The 18,711-nt window shown below is 39.1% G+C and overlaps 1 protein-coding gene across 3 annotated transcripts in view; it reads right to left on the bottom strand.

Annotated features, from left to right (window-relative positions):
- Nucleotides 1-41: 41 nt before the first annotated feature.
- Ubr2 (ubiquitin protein ligase E3 component n-recognin 2) overlaps nucleotides 42-18,711 on the bottom strand; it is a 106,257-nt gene continuing 87,587 nt past the window's right edge. For all 3 annotated transcript variants that reach the window (XM_020157264.2, XM_074082165.1, XM_074082166.1), the window contains exons 37-47: nucleotides 16,154-16,250; nucleotides 15,845-15,912; nucleotides 13,792-13,927; nucleotides 13,120-13,210; nucleotides 11,684-11,814; nucleotides 10,575-10,683; nucleotides 7,913-7,969; nucleotides 6,211-6,288; nucleotides 5,164-5,334; nucleotides 3,503-3,604; nucleotides 42-2,168 (exon numbers count right to left, since the gene is read on the bottom strand). In XM_020157264.2, the coding sequence (XP_020012853.2) occupies nucleotides 2,027-2,168; nucleotides 3,503-3,604; nucleotides 5,164-5,334; nucleotides 6,211-6,288; nucleotides 7,913-7,969; nucleotides 10,575-10,683; nucleotides 11,684-11,814; nucleotides 13,120-13,210; nucleotides 13,792-13,927; nucleotides 15,845-15,912; nucleotides 16,154-16,250 (1,182 nt within the window). In that variant the 3' untranslated portion in view covers nucleotides 42-2,026. The remainder of the gene's footprint in view (nucleotides 2,169-3,502; nucleotides 3,605-5,163; nucleotides 5,335-6,210; nucleotides 6,289-7,912; nucleotides 7,970-10,574; nucleotides 10,684-11,683; nucleotides 11,815-13,119; nucleotides 13,211-13,791; nucleotides 13,928-15,844; nucleotides 15,913-16,153; nucleotides 16,251-18,711) is intronic.

Consider the following 18,711-nt stretch of genomic DNA (forward strand, 5'->3'; position numbering starts at 1 on the left):
CAACAAAAAACAACAGAAAGAAGACATAAGCAAACCCATAGTAATGTCAATGCCTAAAGCATTTATTTGGGTATCTTTAAACTTTTTACATATGATACATTCCAAATTTTACAAGTTTTCCACAGATATTAAATTATAGCCAATTTATTAAACAGATAGGATTTCCCTGATATGGAAAGCATGATGTATACATTTCTACAATAAACATAAAACATGCGGAACAAATCATAAAATTCATATGTTTCATTGGTAGGGAAGATAACCAGTTTAACATCGGAAAACAAGAGTGTGCATGTTTCATTTTCCTGTGAATTCACCTCCTAGACTCTCCAACATCATCAGAGAATACATCCAGGACACTCTCTTGCCAACACCAGGCTTCTATGAAGTCAGGCCTGAAAACTGGAGTATTGCCATGATTTGTGAAGATATTTATAATTTATAATTCACTTAGAGGAGGGGAGAGAGTTTAAGCATGGTGAAAAGCTCAAAGAATCTTAACTTAAACATTAAAGAACTGCATGTGTCAAAGTCCAAAATAAACATTAATTATGCCATCCACAGTCCAAATAATCAGATTACATAAAGGAAAGAAAGGCCAGAAAAAGGGAGAGCGTGGTAGATTCTAATTTGGATTTTCTTCCTGTTGGATGTCCTCTTAGCATGAGCCAGTCCCAAGCAAAATTGTTAATTTAAACTAATGCTTTCAAAGGAGGTGGTTCTTTCACACATGAGCTTGGAGAGATGTGGCTTCTGCATCCTATTTTAGCCTCCAGTCTGAACTTCAGGCTTTCCTCCAGGGAACACTGTGAAACGTGCACAGCTGAGTGGAACAGAACTTGCAGATGTGATTCAAAAAAGCTGAGTAAAAGGGTTGCTTGCGTTGGTTAGAAAATCCAAGAGCCATGTGTTATTCACCTGTCCCTCAGCCCTACTTCAGAGCTCAGAATTCATTCCTCTACTAAATCTGCTGTCACTCTGTGTAGTCAAGCTCTCAGTACATGGATATCAGACTCGAGTAGCTATATAGTAAGGGCTATATGGTAAGCTCCTTTACTAAGTGGCTAACGCTCTACGAAGGCACCTCTTAGTAAGAACAATATTTAAAAAGAATAAAAAGCCTGGGTGCAGACTGTCCCAGGAATGTCCTAAGCAAGCCAGTAGGTAAGCAGCAATTCATCTAGTCCAGGAAATCCTGGATAGGGTGGGGAACCTCAAAACACTGCAGTCTCACATTTTTGCTACTATGATTCAAGATGCATGCACTCTCTCAGTTTAGCCTTAGAAAGAATGCAGACCATTTTTGTCTGAAAAATTAGGAGATTCTTTGTTTTCAAAAAGCCATTTTAAGTGAGTTTTTCTCTCAAAGCCAAAGTCTTAACAAAAATAGAAAAAACAGTAACAAAAAGATCAATCTTCCATAGCTGCAAAAAAGCCAGACAGCATACTAAGAAGCTACCTCCTCCCTAGGCACTCTTGTTTGAGTGCCCCCAACTGTCTCAGACAATGCAGAGAAGGGAATCCCATCTTCAAATTCAACTGCTTTGCTTTTAGAGAGAGAGGTAGGGTCCCGTCAGCAGAGGTGAACGCCAAGTGAGCTTTAGTGCTAAGTCACTAAGGAGTCAGGAAGTATGTCCCTGATGGGCCAGAGAAACTTGCTTCCTGCCTCTGCTGAGTCAGCCCCAAATTCACTAGAACCAATGATGTGAAGTGGCTTGGACTACTGGCAAGCCAGCGCAGTCAGACTTCAAGAGGTGCTGAGCTCCAGTCCAGGAAGGGACACTCCTCCTTGGATCTTAAACCCAAGGTGTGACATTTGAGGGACACAGCAACAGTGCAAAAAAACCTGCTGATGGAAATTAATTTTCATCAATCCTTGGAGCCAGAACTATAAAAATAAAATTGGAAAGGAAAGCTTAAATAAAGAATTTATTTCAAAATTCAGCAGAACTTATTTCCTACTCTTTTTCTTGAAAAGCCAACTAGGATACAAAACTCCAAGTTCATGTTTTTGGTAGTGAAGCGATTATAAATGCTGCCAGTCAATGCCAACCAGGGTCTGATTTGCTTCTTGTGCATGTCCGATTTCCTCTGTGATACTGTGTTGGTGCCAGAGCTTCTGGATCTTCTTAAATCGCTCTTTGCACAAATGTAAAGGATTTCCCCGTCTAGAAAGAAGACACGTGTCACTCAGGATGCTTTGTTTATTCACCTGTTACACTCCAACCTTTCCTGTTCTAGGAACAGTACAAGTTATTGATTTTAGATCCTCTGCACAACTTCTGTTCAGTCAGTGACTGGCTGTTAGCAAGCATGTGAGCTCTACAGGGCTCTATGACAGGTGACAGGAAGGAAGTATCTGCTGAAGAGGAGGAGAAGGCACTTAAGCTCACCAACATCCTGAGTGCGGTGAGGGTTCAGGGAATGGGAGAACAGGGGGTCCGGGTTGATAGGCTAAAATACTCACTGTCCATTTTGTGGGTGACATATAAAAAGGATGGCGGGGCAGAGGAGAGGGCAAAAGGAGAATTACTAAATGTTCCTCAGGTTGCTGTCTTTTAGCCTCAAGTCTCAGGGCAGCAGCCAAATTTGAGTAACCGCCAGGTGTAACTTAACCACAAGGGCAGGCTTCACTGGGTTCCCACCTGGGTCCCTGGTCCTGAGCCTGGTCCCTTTGTGGCCTGTTCAGAGTGCACCAATCCTTGCATTGTCGAGCCGGGACCATCCTCCTAGAGCTCACACTCCTCAGGAAAGTAGGAGGAACCATTCCACATAGCATATAGGCGTAACCTTGACTCAGGTGCCTAGAGCAGCTTCTCTACTTACCTTCCCCGGCTTTTCAGGCCTCCAACTCTGGCTACTCAAGCCTGGACAGGCTATCTACATTAAAGCTTTTATCTCCTCTGGGCAAGAGATGGTCTAATGAAGTTCTTTTATAGTGCTTGGTAAATGGCTAGCATTTTGCTACCAGAGTAGCAAACTTTGGCAGTAGCAACTACCAGAGTAGAAGTGACTAAGCCTCAAGTGCTGCTGTGTAGTGCTCTGTATGTACTAAACTATCCCCCCAGATTCTTATGTAATAAGATAAGCATATCTCGTAGCAGGCAAAAATTGTTCTTTTTTTTTTTTAATCACCTGGAGAAGCCCAGGTCTTCCCTAGACAAAGCCACACAGGTCAGAAGGGCCACCTCTTTCATACTCTAAGGCTGGGGAGGCAATTTAAACAGTTCTTGGGAGCGATGATGGCATCAGATGCCCTCTGTCCTCTTCTCTCCTCTTATTTATCCTGATGTCCCTCAAGGCGTTTTCAAGGCTGGGAAAGAACACCAAGGCAAGCAGCCAGATGTCCTCCTTGCAAGAGTCCACAGATAAAATAGCCACCTCTGCCAGCACCAGCCCTTGGTGTCAGCAGGGCTGACTTCAGGATCCACATGGCTCACCATGCAGAGAATGGCTCTGAGGCCCAGGGTCAGGCCACCCAGTCCCCAGGATGGGACCTTACCTAAGTCCCTGGTCAGTCTCCCCGTAGTCATCAAGATAAGGAGGAGAATAAAAGCAGCCTTTGGTTTTGCCGGCTAAAAATAGCACCTGACATTCCCGTACTCTGCAGAAAGATCATTCAGACATTACACTTTATACATTAGTAACCAAGGTTTGGATTCAGGTCTTCTATAAAAACAAAACAACAAAAACAGACTCAGTGTTAGAAGGGGAAAAACATCTAGAGCAAAGAGATATTTAAAAGTATCAATCCATCTGCCTAAATTTTCAGAATAACTATAATGACTGTATAATTGGTAACATACAGCAAATCCATATAGTCATACCTTGGTGTAGGAATTCAGGGCTCAAAAAATAGAATTTAAAAAATGGTTAAGTATGAGAAAGACAGCTTACTTCTGAACATCTATTTTATGTTCAGAAATAGGCACTGATTATTTTAATCATTATTATGAGGAAATTATTGATTTAAAAATTATGAATTAGGTTGCAGATGTTGTATAGAATCAAAAGAACTTATAATATGTTAGACAAGAGAAAATACTTCTTTTGTACTTCTCCCAATAGCTATTTAATAATTCAGCTGAATTCAACAAGCACTTATTGAGAATTATTTACTATGTATAAGAAATTGTCAGGGCCCTGAGCGGATACTAAGATGACTAAGGTACAGATAAAACCTGTGCCCCGAGGAGCTCACAGTCATGTCACTTCTCTACTTCAACCCTGAAATGGCTTCTATCTCACTTAAAGGTGTCACAAGGACATACCAGGCCCTGTGATTCTCTGTACTGCTCACACACTAGTGACACCCGCTTCCTTGTCTTGACATGTAGGCACATTCCCATCCAGCAACTGTGCACTACTAGCTGCTCCTGCTTAGGTGTTCTCCCCCTTTCTTTAGGTCTTTACTCAAATGTCACATTCTTAACTCCCTTAGGGAGCTAAGAATGTGACATTTTGCGGTATTCGAGTGTGAACTCAGTGCCTACTGCTAGTACTTGAGCCCCCATCCCCATCCTTGGATCTAAAATTCAACTCTTCCTTTACCATTTCATGTTTCTCTCTGCTTTTTCTCCTCCAACATACATCACTATCTTAAGTTCTTATCAATCTAATTTTTTCTCTCTCATTAGAAAATGAGCTCCAGAGCAGAATTTTTTTTGGTGGTAAGGATCAAACCCTAGGAGAGTCCAGGGCAGTGAATTTTTGTCTGTTCTGCTGACTACCCCATTCTCAGTGCCTACTACATGGCACTTACAAAGTATTTACTGTATATTGTTGAATGAGCACAGCACATGCCAGCCTGTGATGCATGAGTAGAGGCCAAATCCAAAAGCCAGAAGGACACAACAGAAAGAATAGTTCTGACTGGACTGGGGAAGAAGATCAGGACCAGTTGTAAGTGTCAAATGACAAAAGAGGCATGAAGAAAGTAGAACAGAGTTGTTGATGGGGGGCAGAGGTGGGAGAGGGAATGACAAATCATGGAAGAGCCAACAGAAAGCTTGCAGGAGCCAAATGAGAGATGTGAGAAATAAGGACCCTCATGCTCTTCAAACACACATCTAAGAACAGCAGTTTCAAAAGTCTCTTGTGCCAGTCCCTCGAGAGGCATATATGGGACAGAACCAGTGCTGGAAAGCCCCAGCAAGTCCTTACCTCAGGAATATGCCTGCCCCGGAGCCGCAGGAGTACGTGTGAGCTGTGCAGGCTCCTACATCCTCTCCTTCCAGCTCCGTCTGGCAGCAGTAGCTCTGGGAACACAGCAGACTTCCACACACAAGGCACAGAGTTGGGGCTCTGCTCTTATCACCACCTGATTTGGGACACCTCCATGGGGCAAAGACACCAAGTCATTTCTCTAAAAAAAGAGTGGCTAAGGAGCTGATGGTGGAAAACCACCCTAGAAAATAATCTGCACCATTAAGTGGAACCAAAATGCTTATACCTCGTGGGAATGGGGAACATCTTATACAGACACACAAAATACATGTACTAGAAACACTTAAGGTGTCAACAATTAAAGGTAAAATAAAATTATCAATAAGAGAAAAAGATAAATAGTGTAATCATCACATAATAAAATACAGCAGTGAAAAGCAGTGAAAAGCAACAACTTACAAAATTCCTTATGTCACATGGATAAATCTTAGAAAATGCTCAGTGAAAACAAGCTGTAGAATACGTACAGTACAGTGCCACTAAATAAAGCTTAAAACATGTAATATAGTAACCCAGGCTGTTCAGGAATGAATGTAAGTCTATGCAGTTAACATGCAGATTGACAGGAATGTCTCACTGCAGAGGAAGGGTGCAGGGGAAGGAAGGCAACAGAGAAGAGTTACCCAGGGAGCTCAATTGTCTAGGTAATGGTTAATTTCTTACAGTATTGCATTCTTCATGTTGCTTATACATCAAACATTTAGTCATGTATTTAAGATTACTAAGGGCTCTTATTAAAGTATAATTATTGTTTAGATAACCCTTCATTAATAAAACCTATCTGTTGCTACCCCTCACCACATCTTATTCTGAACCATGGTGGGGAATGATGCCTTTATAGATTAGGTAACAGAAAAGTACTGCCGATGTTATCATTTTCTTACCCAAACACAACAAAGCACAACAAGCAAATCCCTCAAATTCCTTGTAGGAAGGTGAGTGTTCCAGTGGCAGGGCATGCTCAATGCTCTAGTAAAAACTTACGAGAAATTGGAAGCTTGGTTAATGAGGCTGCTGTAGTCCTCTGGAAGGTCTATTAATTTGTTAGATTCTCTTGGATAGCTAAAAAAAAAAAAAAAGTAAAAATTCAAAGATCTCAGTTAATAGGAGGTTATATTTGTCTTAACTCTTAGCTTAGTCAAACCAAAGACTGATTTCATGCTACCAGAGTGATGCAAGCCAGAGTAAGAACCAAAGATGCACTCTTATGAGTGTGCTAGGGTTCATATTTTTACTTGAGCTCAGAATTAAGTGGTCAAAACAGCAGTGATGGTACTTAGAATCTCCCCTGTTTAAGCAAAACTTTGGTAACTACAGGAAGAAGGGAAGGGTCAGACGAGGAAATTCATTCTTAGCTTTTGCCTACACTACACAGTAATGGTGAGCCTAACCACAGAGTTTAGGATATTGAAGACAGAAGGGGTGTGCTTAGTAGGGGTGATCTTAAGGTGAAATGAGTTGGGAGACAGAAGACAGTAGAAGAATGGATTGATTTCTTTAAATTAGAGGTACCCAGACATGTTGACTCAAGCTAATTCAGAAAAAGTTTATACCCAAATCCAACCAGTATTTGAGGACCCACTGTCAGTGTGAGGCACTTCCATGTGCATACACCTGCCCAGCAAAGGGAATGTGGATGGCCTTTCACTAATCACCTACTGCAAAGACAAAGAGTGGGCTTCAACTGAGGGGGAATTACTTTAGGCAGATTTTTTTTTTTTTTTGGGTGGTGTTAGGCTACCATTTGAGCCATGCCCCCAGCCCAAGACAGTAGTTCTTAATCATACTATAAGTAAATGGGGGAGCTCTGAGGGGCACATATGTGCTAGGACTTCAACTTTAGAAGATCAGATTTGGTAGGCAGTGGTGTATCATTATTTTTTCTGGCAGTACTGGAGTTTAAACTCAGGAGTTTGCACTTGCTAGGCAGGCACTCTACCATCTGAGCCACACTTTGTTTCCTCAGTCATTCTGATGCAGGACTACTGTTCCATATATTAAGACTTTTCTGACTGCAGGGTTGAAATTGGTGATATCTGATCCCTTCTGACTTATGAAAACTGGAACTTCATATGGTTCAACCTAATAAAATTAGGCTACCATTTCCGGATGTGTAAAAGCAAGCAAATAGAACAGATAATCATCTCTGATCTTCTGGTTTTTTATAGCTAGTATACTAACAGGACCAAGGAAATACTAACAGATGAAATACACGGCATATCACTTTACTGTGTAATCAGAGTACAACTAATGCAAAAAGGAATGAAGAAAAAATAAAAATGAAAATGACTGGCCATGATTTGTTACTAAAGGTGGATGCTAAGCATGTAGAGCCTCCTCGTACTATTCTATTTTTGAGTAGTCTGAAATTTTCCATAATAAATATACATAAAAAATAGAGCTAAGAAAAACCTAGATGAGAACCTACACTTTTTATAGAAAATATTCCAAAATATAATTATGCTTTCGCTACTAAAAATAATGTAGTTAGTATATTTATATTCTTACTTCTGACATTTATAAACTCTCATCAGCAAATTGAGAAGAAAGTGTAGAAGTGAGATTTCCTACCTCTTGGAATCACTGAAGTCTTGGGAAGCTGGTTTTGATGAAATACAGCACTTACATCCACAGTGTGTCTCCCTACCACCCACACCCAGGCAAGTCTTTATTTCCTTTAACCTACCTTATGGCATCTCTTTCACCTTCTAGGTACCGTTTAACTTCATTGTTATGACACCAACTTTAATGTAATGGGGGAGAAAAATTAAAACATTTTTATTTTTAAAGGGCTAGAACTAGAATTTTGTCCTCTCTATAGCCAAAAAAGGGGAAATAACCATCTTGACTTAATGTGCATATACCTCATCTAAAGAAGCCTGGAGAAATACCACATTTTGCTTGCAAAATTTTAAAATTAGAAGAGTATTTATTTTCTAAAAGCAAGAATGGTTAATATACTAAGATTTGCAGCTCTATACTTTATAACCCACTAATCTGAACACTCTGGATAAACCAATCTAAATGAATGAGAAGCTCACATTATCAGAACTGAGAAGATCCATATTAAACATTTTAAGTATAACAGTTCATGGCATTAAGTACATTCACACTGTTGGGCAACCATCAACACATCTTCAGAACTTTCTCATCTTGCTTAACTTAAACTCTATACCTGTTAAACACTAACTTCCTTCCCCAGCTCCTGGCAACCACCATTTTACTTTCTGTCTCATGAATGTAACTCTGCTAGACAGCTCATTTAAGTGGAATCATACAGTAATTGTCTTTTTGTGACAAGTTTATTTCACAGAGATAATGCCCTCAAGATTAGATCAAGAGATAATGCCCATCCATACTGCAGCCTGTTTCATTTTTTTTTTTATTATACTTTTGAATATATGTTGTTTATTTTTTTATTTTTTTATTTTTTATTTTTTATTTTTTTTCTTTTATTATTCATATGTGCATACAAGGCTTGGTTCATTTCTCCCCCCTGCCCCCACCCCCTCCCTTACCACCCACTCCACCCCCTCCCGCTCCCCCCCCTCAATACCCAGCAGAAACTATTTTCCCCTTATCTCTAATTTTGTTATAGAGACAGTATAAGCATTAATAGGAAGGAACAAGGGGTTTTGCTGGTTGAGATAAGGATAGCTATACAGGGCATTGACTCACATTGATTTCCTGTGCGTGGGTGTTTTCAGAATTTGCTTCCTTTTTAAGATCAAGTGATGCTCTATTGTGTGTGTGCCCATATTTTACTTATCCATTCACTTGTTGATGAACATCTGAGCTTTTTATACCTTCTAGCTCTAGTGCATAATGCTGCTATGAATATGCATGTGTAAGTATTGATTTGAGTCCCTATTTTCAATATATACCTATAAGTGAATCACTGTGTCATATGTAATGCTATGATTAATTTTCTGAGAACTGCCATACTGTTTTACACAGTGGCACTATAATTTCCTACTCATACTCAGTGCACAAAGATACCAACTTCTCTACATTCTTGCCAACATTTGTTATTCCCCTCCCTCTTAAAAAAAAAAAAAAAGCCACTTAGCTGGGCACTAGTGGCTCACGCCTCTAATCCTGGCTACTTGGGAGGCTGAGATTGAAGGACTGTGGTTTGAGGCCAGACAGGGAAAGTGATTCATGAAACTCCAAACTAAATGGAGCAAAATAGATAAGAGGCATAGCTCAAGCAATAGAACACCTGCTTTGCAAGCACGAAGCCCTGGGTTCAAACACACACACAGCCATGTAATGGACACAAGGTGGTATTTTTTTGTCTTGTCATATTGACTTTTTTTGGCTTTTTGAAACAGGCTCTCACTATGCAGCCCAGGCTGGTTTCAAACTAGCTATCCTCCTGCCTCTGCCTCCGAAGTGCTGGGATTGGGTGTTTTGTGTGCACCATAATGTCTAGCTTGACATTATGTGCTTACTGGCCATTTGTATATCTTTAGAGGAATGTCTGTTTAAGCATTTTACTCATATCCAGTTGGGCTGTTGCTCTTTTTGGTTTGTTTATATTAATTATTCAATTGTAGGAGTTGTAGATACACACACACACACACATACACACACATATATTCTGGATATTAATTCCTGATCAGATATATGGATTAAAAATATTTTCTTACATTTTGTGGGTAGAACAGCCATTTATCTTACCTCTGTCACAAACTTGACTTGTTTAGAATGGCTAATTCCTCTAGCCTTCAATTTTCTCAGTATAAAGTGAGGGTATTTGACTAGTTAATTCTGGTACTTTTTAATTTTTTTGGAGGCAGTGGAAGTTGAATTCAGGGCCTCACACTTGCGATGCAGGCACTATACCATTTGAGCCACTCTTTTTTTTTTTTTTGTAGTACTGGAGTCTGAACTCAGGGCCTACACCTTGAGCCACTCTACCAGGCCTTTTTTGTGATTTTTTTTTCAAGATAGGGTCTTACAAACTATTTCCTTGGGCTGGCTTCAAACTGTGATCCTCCTGATCTCTACCTCCCGAGTAGCTAGAATTATAGGCGAGAGCCACCAGCACCTGCATAAGCCACTCTTACCAAGTAAGTTCTATCACTATTCCCTTTCCAAGAAATCTGTTCACTAGCTTGGCAAAAATCTTACCCCAAAGCCAAATCCTTAGCTAAAAAGTCCTTTCTGATTGAACACAGGGGCACCTGCATGCAAGGCAAGCACTCTACCATTGAGTCCCCCAAGTCCTCACTCTTGTAGCATTTGAGTATAAAATAAAGAGTGTCCCATGTAACTTCTTTTTTTTTTAAATGACAAAGCCATGTAACTTTTCAATATGATGCAGAAAAGTATACAATCATTACCTTTCCATTAGTGAATTCATTATCTCACTATTTTCTTGAAAGAGGCAAATGAGGTTGGTTGGCAGGGAAAGATAGTTACATAAATGCTCAAAATTGTTCGTTCCAGAAACTGCAGACAAAGAAAAGAGTAATACATAAAACAACTAAGAGTACATTCTTCATAACAGTGAAAAATAGCAGAGCTTCAGAAAAACAAAACAGAACAAAAACAAAAACAAAGTATGGCAAAAGCATTCAAACTTGCTAGGGATGTCGGAAGCTCATGGACTGGCATGTGGGAGGGACCCAGGGGAAACACAACACGATGGACAGGATGGAGTGAGACAGCTTCTACAAGGGTCACCACTTCCTGGGCCTCAGGTGGACTATTTGCAAAATGGCACACCTGCTCAATGTACTTTATGGGGTTACGTTGAACATTAAATGACAAAAGTCATGTATGGGTATTCTAAAAATGATAAGCAATGTAAGAATATAAGACGGTTTAATAATGACAGAAGGATTTAAACACTAACTCTAAACTCATCACTGCAAATACTGCGTGTGCAATGACTAGCACAGCCGTCAGCCAACTTGTAGAGAGCAGCATTACACACAGGCGCCTATGCGCAGTTTCAGCACTATCAGAATACAGACACATGGCTAAGTTGATCCTTACACTGCTTTCATTAAATGAATCAGAAGAAAACATGGAAAGCAACTGTGAAATAGCTAAGAAATCTCACCTTAAAGTCAGATTTATGTGCAGTTATGGTATTCTACATTTTCATGCCACACAGTTTAAAGGTAAAAATCACATACAATTGTTACTTTTTATTTTAAAATTTTAAGGGCTCAGTTTATGAAGAATATATGTGAAGCAATTTAACATCTAAAGAAGAGCGCCTTACAAATGTAAAACCACAGAAGTTTAATGGTGTATTTACTGAGATTCAAATAAAAATGCAGACATATAGACAAATGTGCACTTTTAATTCTAGAAACGTGTACCTCACTATAGTCAATTTGCTATGCACTAAAGTTTTAATTAGCTTTCATTTTTCAAATCACCTTTATTCTAAACTGCTGGAGTAAAAGCCTACAAACATTTCAAAGAAATGAGAAGTTACCTTGAATGTCGGGTGGGGCTGGAACTCCATTTAAGTAATGAAAGAACAAAGCAGAACACTTCAGGAAAGGCATGATTCCAGCTCTGACACTCCTGCACAGATACCAGCCAGAAGGTACTTCTCTCAAGGCACTGAAAAAGAGAAAATGATTATTATCAAGAAAAGGTCATTCTAGTTAAAGCATAGTGTAACTGACCTTTGGAACTGATGGTACCTATGTTAGAAAGAGTGGGCTAACAGGTTAGCTGTAGCCTTGTCTATTAAAGGATGTCAGGTATAAACAGTGATATAACCTCTAATTCTATTATTAAGATTTATAAAAGTAATAAAGTCACATGAAAAGAAAACTTGAAAATGAAAAACCAGTGTGAGGCCCTGAGGTCAACTCTGAGTACCACCAAAGAGAGGAAGAGAGAAATTGAAAAAACCACCAATTATTCTAGTATCTTACATCAGCAGGTTATTTTTCTGGCAAACTATTTTCATAGTAATTTGTCTTACATAGTTGTTAACTATGTGAAGCTTAAAATTAAAATGCTTTGCAGAACATTAATGCCATAATATTTTAGAATAGGTTTACTTTATTAGAGTGGATTCTCAGAAATGTGATAATTTAACAAAGAACAAACTTTTTCTTGCTATGTAGCCCAGGCTGGTTTCAAACTCAAGATCCTCCTGCCTCCTGAGTACTGGGATTACAGATATGTCCCATCTTGCTCAGCAAAAACAAACATTTTTATAGGTTCTGATGTAAACTGCTAAGAAGCTGAATGAGACTGCTGTACTAAATCATAGTAACTCTAACAGTATGGAGTATAAGCCACAATATAGAGAACAATAATTTTACTTCACTCCTGCCATTCCTGCGTATTACTTTCAAAATATACTATGCCAACTTAATTACAAAAAAGCAGCTTTCCAAAGTACATCTATTTGCTAGTCTGTGCCAGATCCTCTGTGCAAGTAGAAGCTCCATGCCAAATAAAAGTGGGATGTTCTGCATATTACTCTTATCTCAGAGATTTCCAATTATGTCAAGTGTATGAATAATTTTTTTTTTTTTTTTTGGTGGAATTGGGGTTTGAACTCAGGGACTTGCGCTTGCAAAACAGGTGCTCTACCACCCCAGTCCTCTTCTTTTTTGACGGCACTAGGTTTTGAAAGCAGGGCCTCGTGCTTGCTAGGCAGGTGCTCTTATTGCTTGAGTCACTCCACCAGCCCTTTTTTTGCGATGGATTTTTTTCAATAGGTCTCAAAAACCTTATCTCTGTCTCCTGAGTAGCTCACAGGTATAAGCCACTGGTGCCCAGCTCTCTTCTTTTTTTAAACAGGTCAATACACAGTTTCTCCTGATGTTCACTAGGATGAATTCCTTTCTCATGCTGACCTCTACTAAAGTGTGGGGCATACCTATCATGGAAAGATTATGATCTTACCTTCCTGTATACTTGTGAAGTGTTTTATACAAATCAAGAACTGCTAATTCTTCTTCCCCAGAGGTATTTTCTTGATCCATGCCATTCTCTTCTAAAAGATAAGGAAATACCAGTACTCTGTTTTCCTATTGTGTTGTCAAAAGGATTGGTCAGTTAAGTACTCAAATATAGCCATACACTCACGTATAACATGAAATATTGTCACAAACTACACAGAATTTTAGTTCTTCAAGTGTGAGCACAGTACTGATCTCCATTAAACCAAGGAGCCAGCCAGCATGCAGTGGGAAAAATCAGCTAAATATATTGTCTTGAAATATTTGAAAAACAGGAACTTTGAATGCAAGACATACTAATGATGAACTCACCAGGATACAAACAAATGTGTAAGTTAAATTCTAACACATAAATTTCTAAGGGACTAGCCTACTATGCTACTCAGCTATTAATGAACTTATAAGATTAAAAAAAAACCATTCATATTGCTAGGGGATTTTAACAGGAGAAGGAAATTTAATTCAAAACTTTTTATATGAAAATAAACAGAAAAAGCAAGTAGCCTAATTATAATTTATACATTATTCTCACCCAAACATCTTTCCCTCTACAACTTTTTTAAACTGAGAAAACTCAAGTACTTTCAAGAAGCTGACAAAAAAACATAAGAGTTACCTGTACATGAGGTAAGTAAGATCTGCACGATGTGTGCCATAGTAACCAGATGGAAAATGTGAAGGTCTCCAGTGCCAAGGCTGGTCCCTGAAAAATCCTGACACTGCAGCGCAGGGAAAGACAGCAGCAAGCCCACCTAGACACCAAACCCAGAACATCAGACAGAGGAGTGCCTTTCTCTTGCAGCTGAACACATCTTTATTTTCTTATGAGACCCCTCTTGAGTTTAGTTCCCCCTTTAAGAAATCATTGTTCTTAAAGGGAATATGCATCAGAAAATTCACTAGGAGTGGCTAAATGAGATGACTTGGGTGCTGGTGGTCCATGTCTGTAATTCAAGTCACTTGGAGGCCAGCAACCCCATCTTAATGGAAAAAAGTTGGTATGATGGTGAACATTTGTCATTCCAGCTACGGCGGGAAGCATAACATAGGAGGACTGAAGTCCAGACTGGCCTGGGCAAACAGCAATACTCTATTTCTAAAATAATCAGAGCAAAAGGGCTGAAGGCACAAGTGGAAGAGTGCCTGCAAGCGTGAAGCCCTGAGTTCAAACCCAGGTACTGCTGCAAAAATAAAAAAAAGAGAAAGACAATTAACAGGGACACACCACACCTGTAATCCCAGCTACCTGAGAGGCAGAGGCTGGAGGATCATGAGTTTGAGTCCAGCTGGGAAAAGTTATGGAGACCCTATTTAAAAAAAAGTGGTGGTAGGGTTGTGGGTATAGCTCAAATGGCAGAGCATTTGCACAGCATGACAAAGGCCCTGGGTCCATTCCCCAGGAGCAAAAAACAAATAAGCAAACACACACAGACAAAAACAAAAGAAGGGGGTCTTGATGGGCAGTATCACTTATCGAGCGGGCTCCCTACACATAGCTTATTGTTAATGTGAATAAAAACATGACTTGAAATCTTTGTAGGGCGTGATCAGTGGAAAAAGACATAGGTATGTCTCAGTTTCTTTCTTTCTTCTTCTTTTTTTTTGATTGGTCTGGGGTTTAAACTTAGGGCTTCCCACTTGCAAAGCAGGCTCTCTACTGCTTGAACAACACCCTCAGTCCATTTTTCCTCTAGTTATTTTGGAGATGGGTATTCTTGCACACTATTTGCCAAGGCTGGCCTTGAACCCTGATCCTCCCTATCTCAATCTCCCAAGTAGCTAGAATTATGAATGTCAGTCACCAGTGAAGGGCTCCAGATCTTTCACTTACGAACTTTTATACAAGTTAACATGTTTGAGCTGTACTTTCCCTACTAGAAAACTAGACCATATACCTTGGTAGTAGGGATATGAAGACAAATGTGAATGTAGGTGAGAGCAGACAGGTACCTCCTGCTGCTAGGGTGGTGATGCCTGTGATGCTGGTTTTTGGAGTAGTGTGAGAACAATAGTAACAGGTAACATTTATCAGGGATATACTACTTTAATCTCTTAGCATGCAGTAACCCATTAAATTGTGAAACAGTCCTTGAGGGGGGTACTAACAAACCTGAAGATACAGAATCTCGGGTCCAAGGATTAGGGGACAACACTTGAGGCTGCAGTGTGTGGCACTGACCTCATCTGTAAGGGGACCAAGGTGAGTTAGGGCTAAAATTCGGCCATAGGCTGTTTGGCCAGCTATGTGTTCTGGTTGTAGGTTGCAACTGCTCAGTAGATATGCCCATATAATGGGGCTATCTGCCATTAAGTAGTGTGGCTGCAGGATGGTATCTGCCCAGATTTTCTAAAATGCACAGGAACACTGTATGAATCAGTAGTAGCACTTATGTTACTTGTGCTATTTTTACCTCCTTATAAGTTAAAAGCACAGAGAGATTAACTTACTGACCTCAGTCACAAAGCAAAGTATGAGAGGGGCATGTTTAGACACTCGGGTCAAGTCTCGCAACTAGGTTGAGAGACTCCTCATAAAAGATTTAATGTAGAAATGGTAAGAATGATGTCAGTGACTAACTCCTCCTGCATGTCTCTACACTACTCACCAAATCTAAGTTACAGTTAAGAATTACAATAAGAGAACATCAAACTGACTGCCAGATACCCACCAGTAAATGAAACATGTCGATGTCTAATAGGCATGGAAGGTCTTCATAACTGTCACTAGGCACCAATGCTAGAGATTTAAGGAAAAATACATTAGCATGTTTCATATGGTAATATAAATAAAAGTGGGTAAAATCTAGTTTAAACTTATCCTTTGGAAGATACATATGAATTCAGGAGCTAGAGCTTCATATAAGAAAAACAGTACTACCAAATACTTCATTCATAATTGAGAGAAGTTAATACTGCTAATAACCAAATTTTCCATGAGAAATTACCATGACACATATTATAAATATATGAATGCTCACAGGCAAAAAGTTTACAAAAGTGTCCTTGCACCACTGAAAGAGATGCCACTGTCCAATGTGCTGCTGCGAATCTTGTTAATGACCTAAGACAGTCATCCTGAAATAAAGAAGCGGACAATTATCAAAGAAATCAACATATGAAGGAGTTTTAGTTCAAAGCACAGCTGTATGTACAATGAACTCTCTCTAAATGGTATGGAATTGAATCTGTGACATCTTCAGTGACATGTCTCTAACTTAGAATAAACTGAACAGGAAACATATACTTGTATGCCGAATAAGTAAAAGCTATATTCCTGCCACACACTGCTGGATTTCTGGAAAAGAAAATACCTGCACATGTGTCAACACATACTACTAGGAAGCTGATGCAGTATGTCTTTATAGTTACTCTAAAGAGACCCTTTAAGATGTAGGAAATACTCCAAATATTCAGGAAATTATGCACAAAAAAACAGATGAACAAATCAAGGTGTCTATGGTGATTAAAAAACTGTTATGAGTGGGCATGCATTGAAATACCCCTTTGAAGATCAACTCAAATATTAATAACAAAAACTAGGACTGTAAAATAGGCACAGTGTGTGTATGGGGGAGGGGGTACTAGTGGGAAGGAGGAGGGTGAAGGAAGGAGATTAAGGTGACAATATATGGCTGATGGACTTTATATACCTATATGAAACAGAACTAAAAAACCTCTTGCAATTGCTTTAAGTGGGATGGGAAGGGGTTGAGGGGGAGAGACGATGGGGGAAATATAAATAATGTACAATATAAGATTGATCAGAACTGTCACTGCGCATCCCCCCCAATGAATATATCCTAATAAAAAATTGTAATAAAAAAATTTCAGAATTCCTTAAGATATTGAAACTTCCAGTATTTATAAAACTTCCAGTATTTATATATTTAATTTTCCATACTCAATAGCAAGAATATACAAGTTAATATGAAAAGGCTCATGTGTCAGCATAAATTAAAAGGCAGAACATTCTTTTAATATAAATAAACGTGGTTTCATTAGTTAAAAAAAACTGTTTTGGAAAGTAAGTAGCAATAATGAGAAAATTCTCAATTTAAAGTGAGGAACAAAGACCCAAAAAACTCTACTCAGAAGCTTCTAGACATCATCAATAGCTATAGCAAGGTAGCAGGATATAAAATCAACATAGAAAAATCATTAGCATTTCTATACACTAACAATGAGCAAACGGAAAAAGAATGTATGAAAACAATTCCATTTACAATAGCCTCAAAAAAATCAAATACCTAGGTGTAAACCTAACAAAAGATGTGAAAGACCTCTACAAGGAAAACTATACACTTCTGAAGAAAGAGATTGAGGAAGACTATAGAAAGTGGAGAGATCTCCCATGCTCATGGATTGGTAGAATCAACATAGTAAAAATGTCTATACTCCCAAAAGTAATCTACATGTTTAATGCAATTCCCATCAAAATTCCAATGACATTCATTAAAGAGATTGAAAAATCTACTGTTAAATTTATATGGAAACACAAGAGGCCACGAATAGCCAAGGCAATACTCAGTCAAAAGAACAATGCAGGAGGTATCACAATACCTGACTTCAAACTATATTACAAAGCAATAATAATAAAAACAGCATGGTACTGGCACAAAAACAGACATGAAGACCAGTGGAACAGAATAGAGGATCCAGATATGAAGCCACACAACTATAAGCAACTTATCTTTGACAAAGGAGCTAAAAATATACGATGGAGAAATAGCAGCCTCTTCAACAAAAACTGCTGGGAAAACTGGTTAGCAGTCTGCAAAAAACTGAAACTAGATCCATGTATATCACCCTATACCAAGATTAACTCAAAATGGATCAAGGATCTTAATATCAGACCCCAAACTCTTAAGTTGATACAAGAAAGAGTAGGAAATACTCTGGAGTTAGTAGGTATAGGTAAGAACTTTCTCAATGAAACCCCAGCAGCACAGCATAGATAAATGGGACCTCATAAAACTAAAAAGCTTCTGTTCATCAAAAGAAATGGTCTCTAAACTGAAGAGAACACCCACAGAGTGGGAGAAAATATTTGCCAACTATACATCAGACAAAGGACTGATAACCAGAATATACAGGGAACTTAAAAAACTAAATTCTCCCAAAACTAATGAACCAATAAAGAAATGGGCAGGTGAACTAAACAGAACTTTCTCAAAAGAAGAAATTCAAATGGCCAGAAAACACATGAAAAAATGCTCACCATCTCTAGCAATAAAGGAAATGCAAATTAAAACCACACTAAGATTCCACCTCACCCCTGTTAGAATAGCCATCATCAGCAACACGACCAACAACAGGTGTTGGCGAGGATGCGGGGAAAAAGGAACCCTCTTACACTGTTGGTGGGAATGTAGACTAGTACAACCACTCTGGAAAAAAATTTGGAGGCTACTTAAAAAGCTGGACATCGATCTACCATTTGATCCAGCAATACCACTCTTGGGGATATACCCAAAAGACTGTTACTCCAGAGGCACCTGCACATCCATGTTTATTGCGGCACTATTCACAATAGCCA

This window comes from Castor canadensis, chromosome 8 (assembly GCF_047511655.1).
Source record: "Castor canadensis chromosome 8, mCasCan1.hap1v2, whole genome shotgun sequence".
NCBI classification, from domain to species: Eukaryota; Metazoa; Chordata; class Mammalia; order Rodentia; family Castoridae; genus Castor; species Castor canadensis.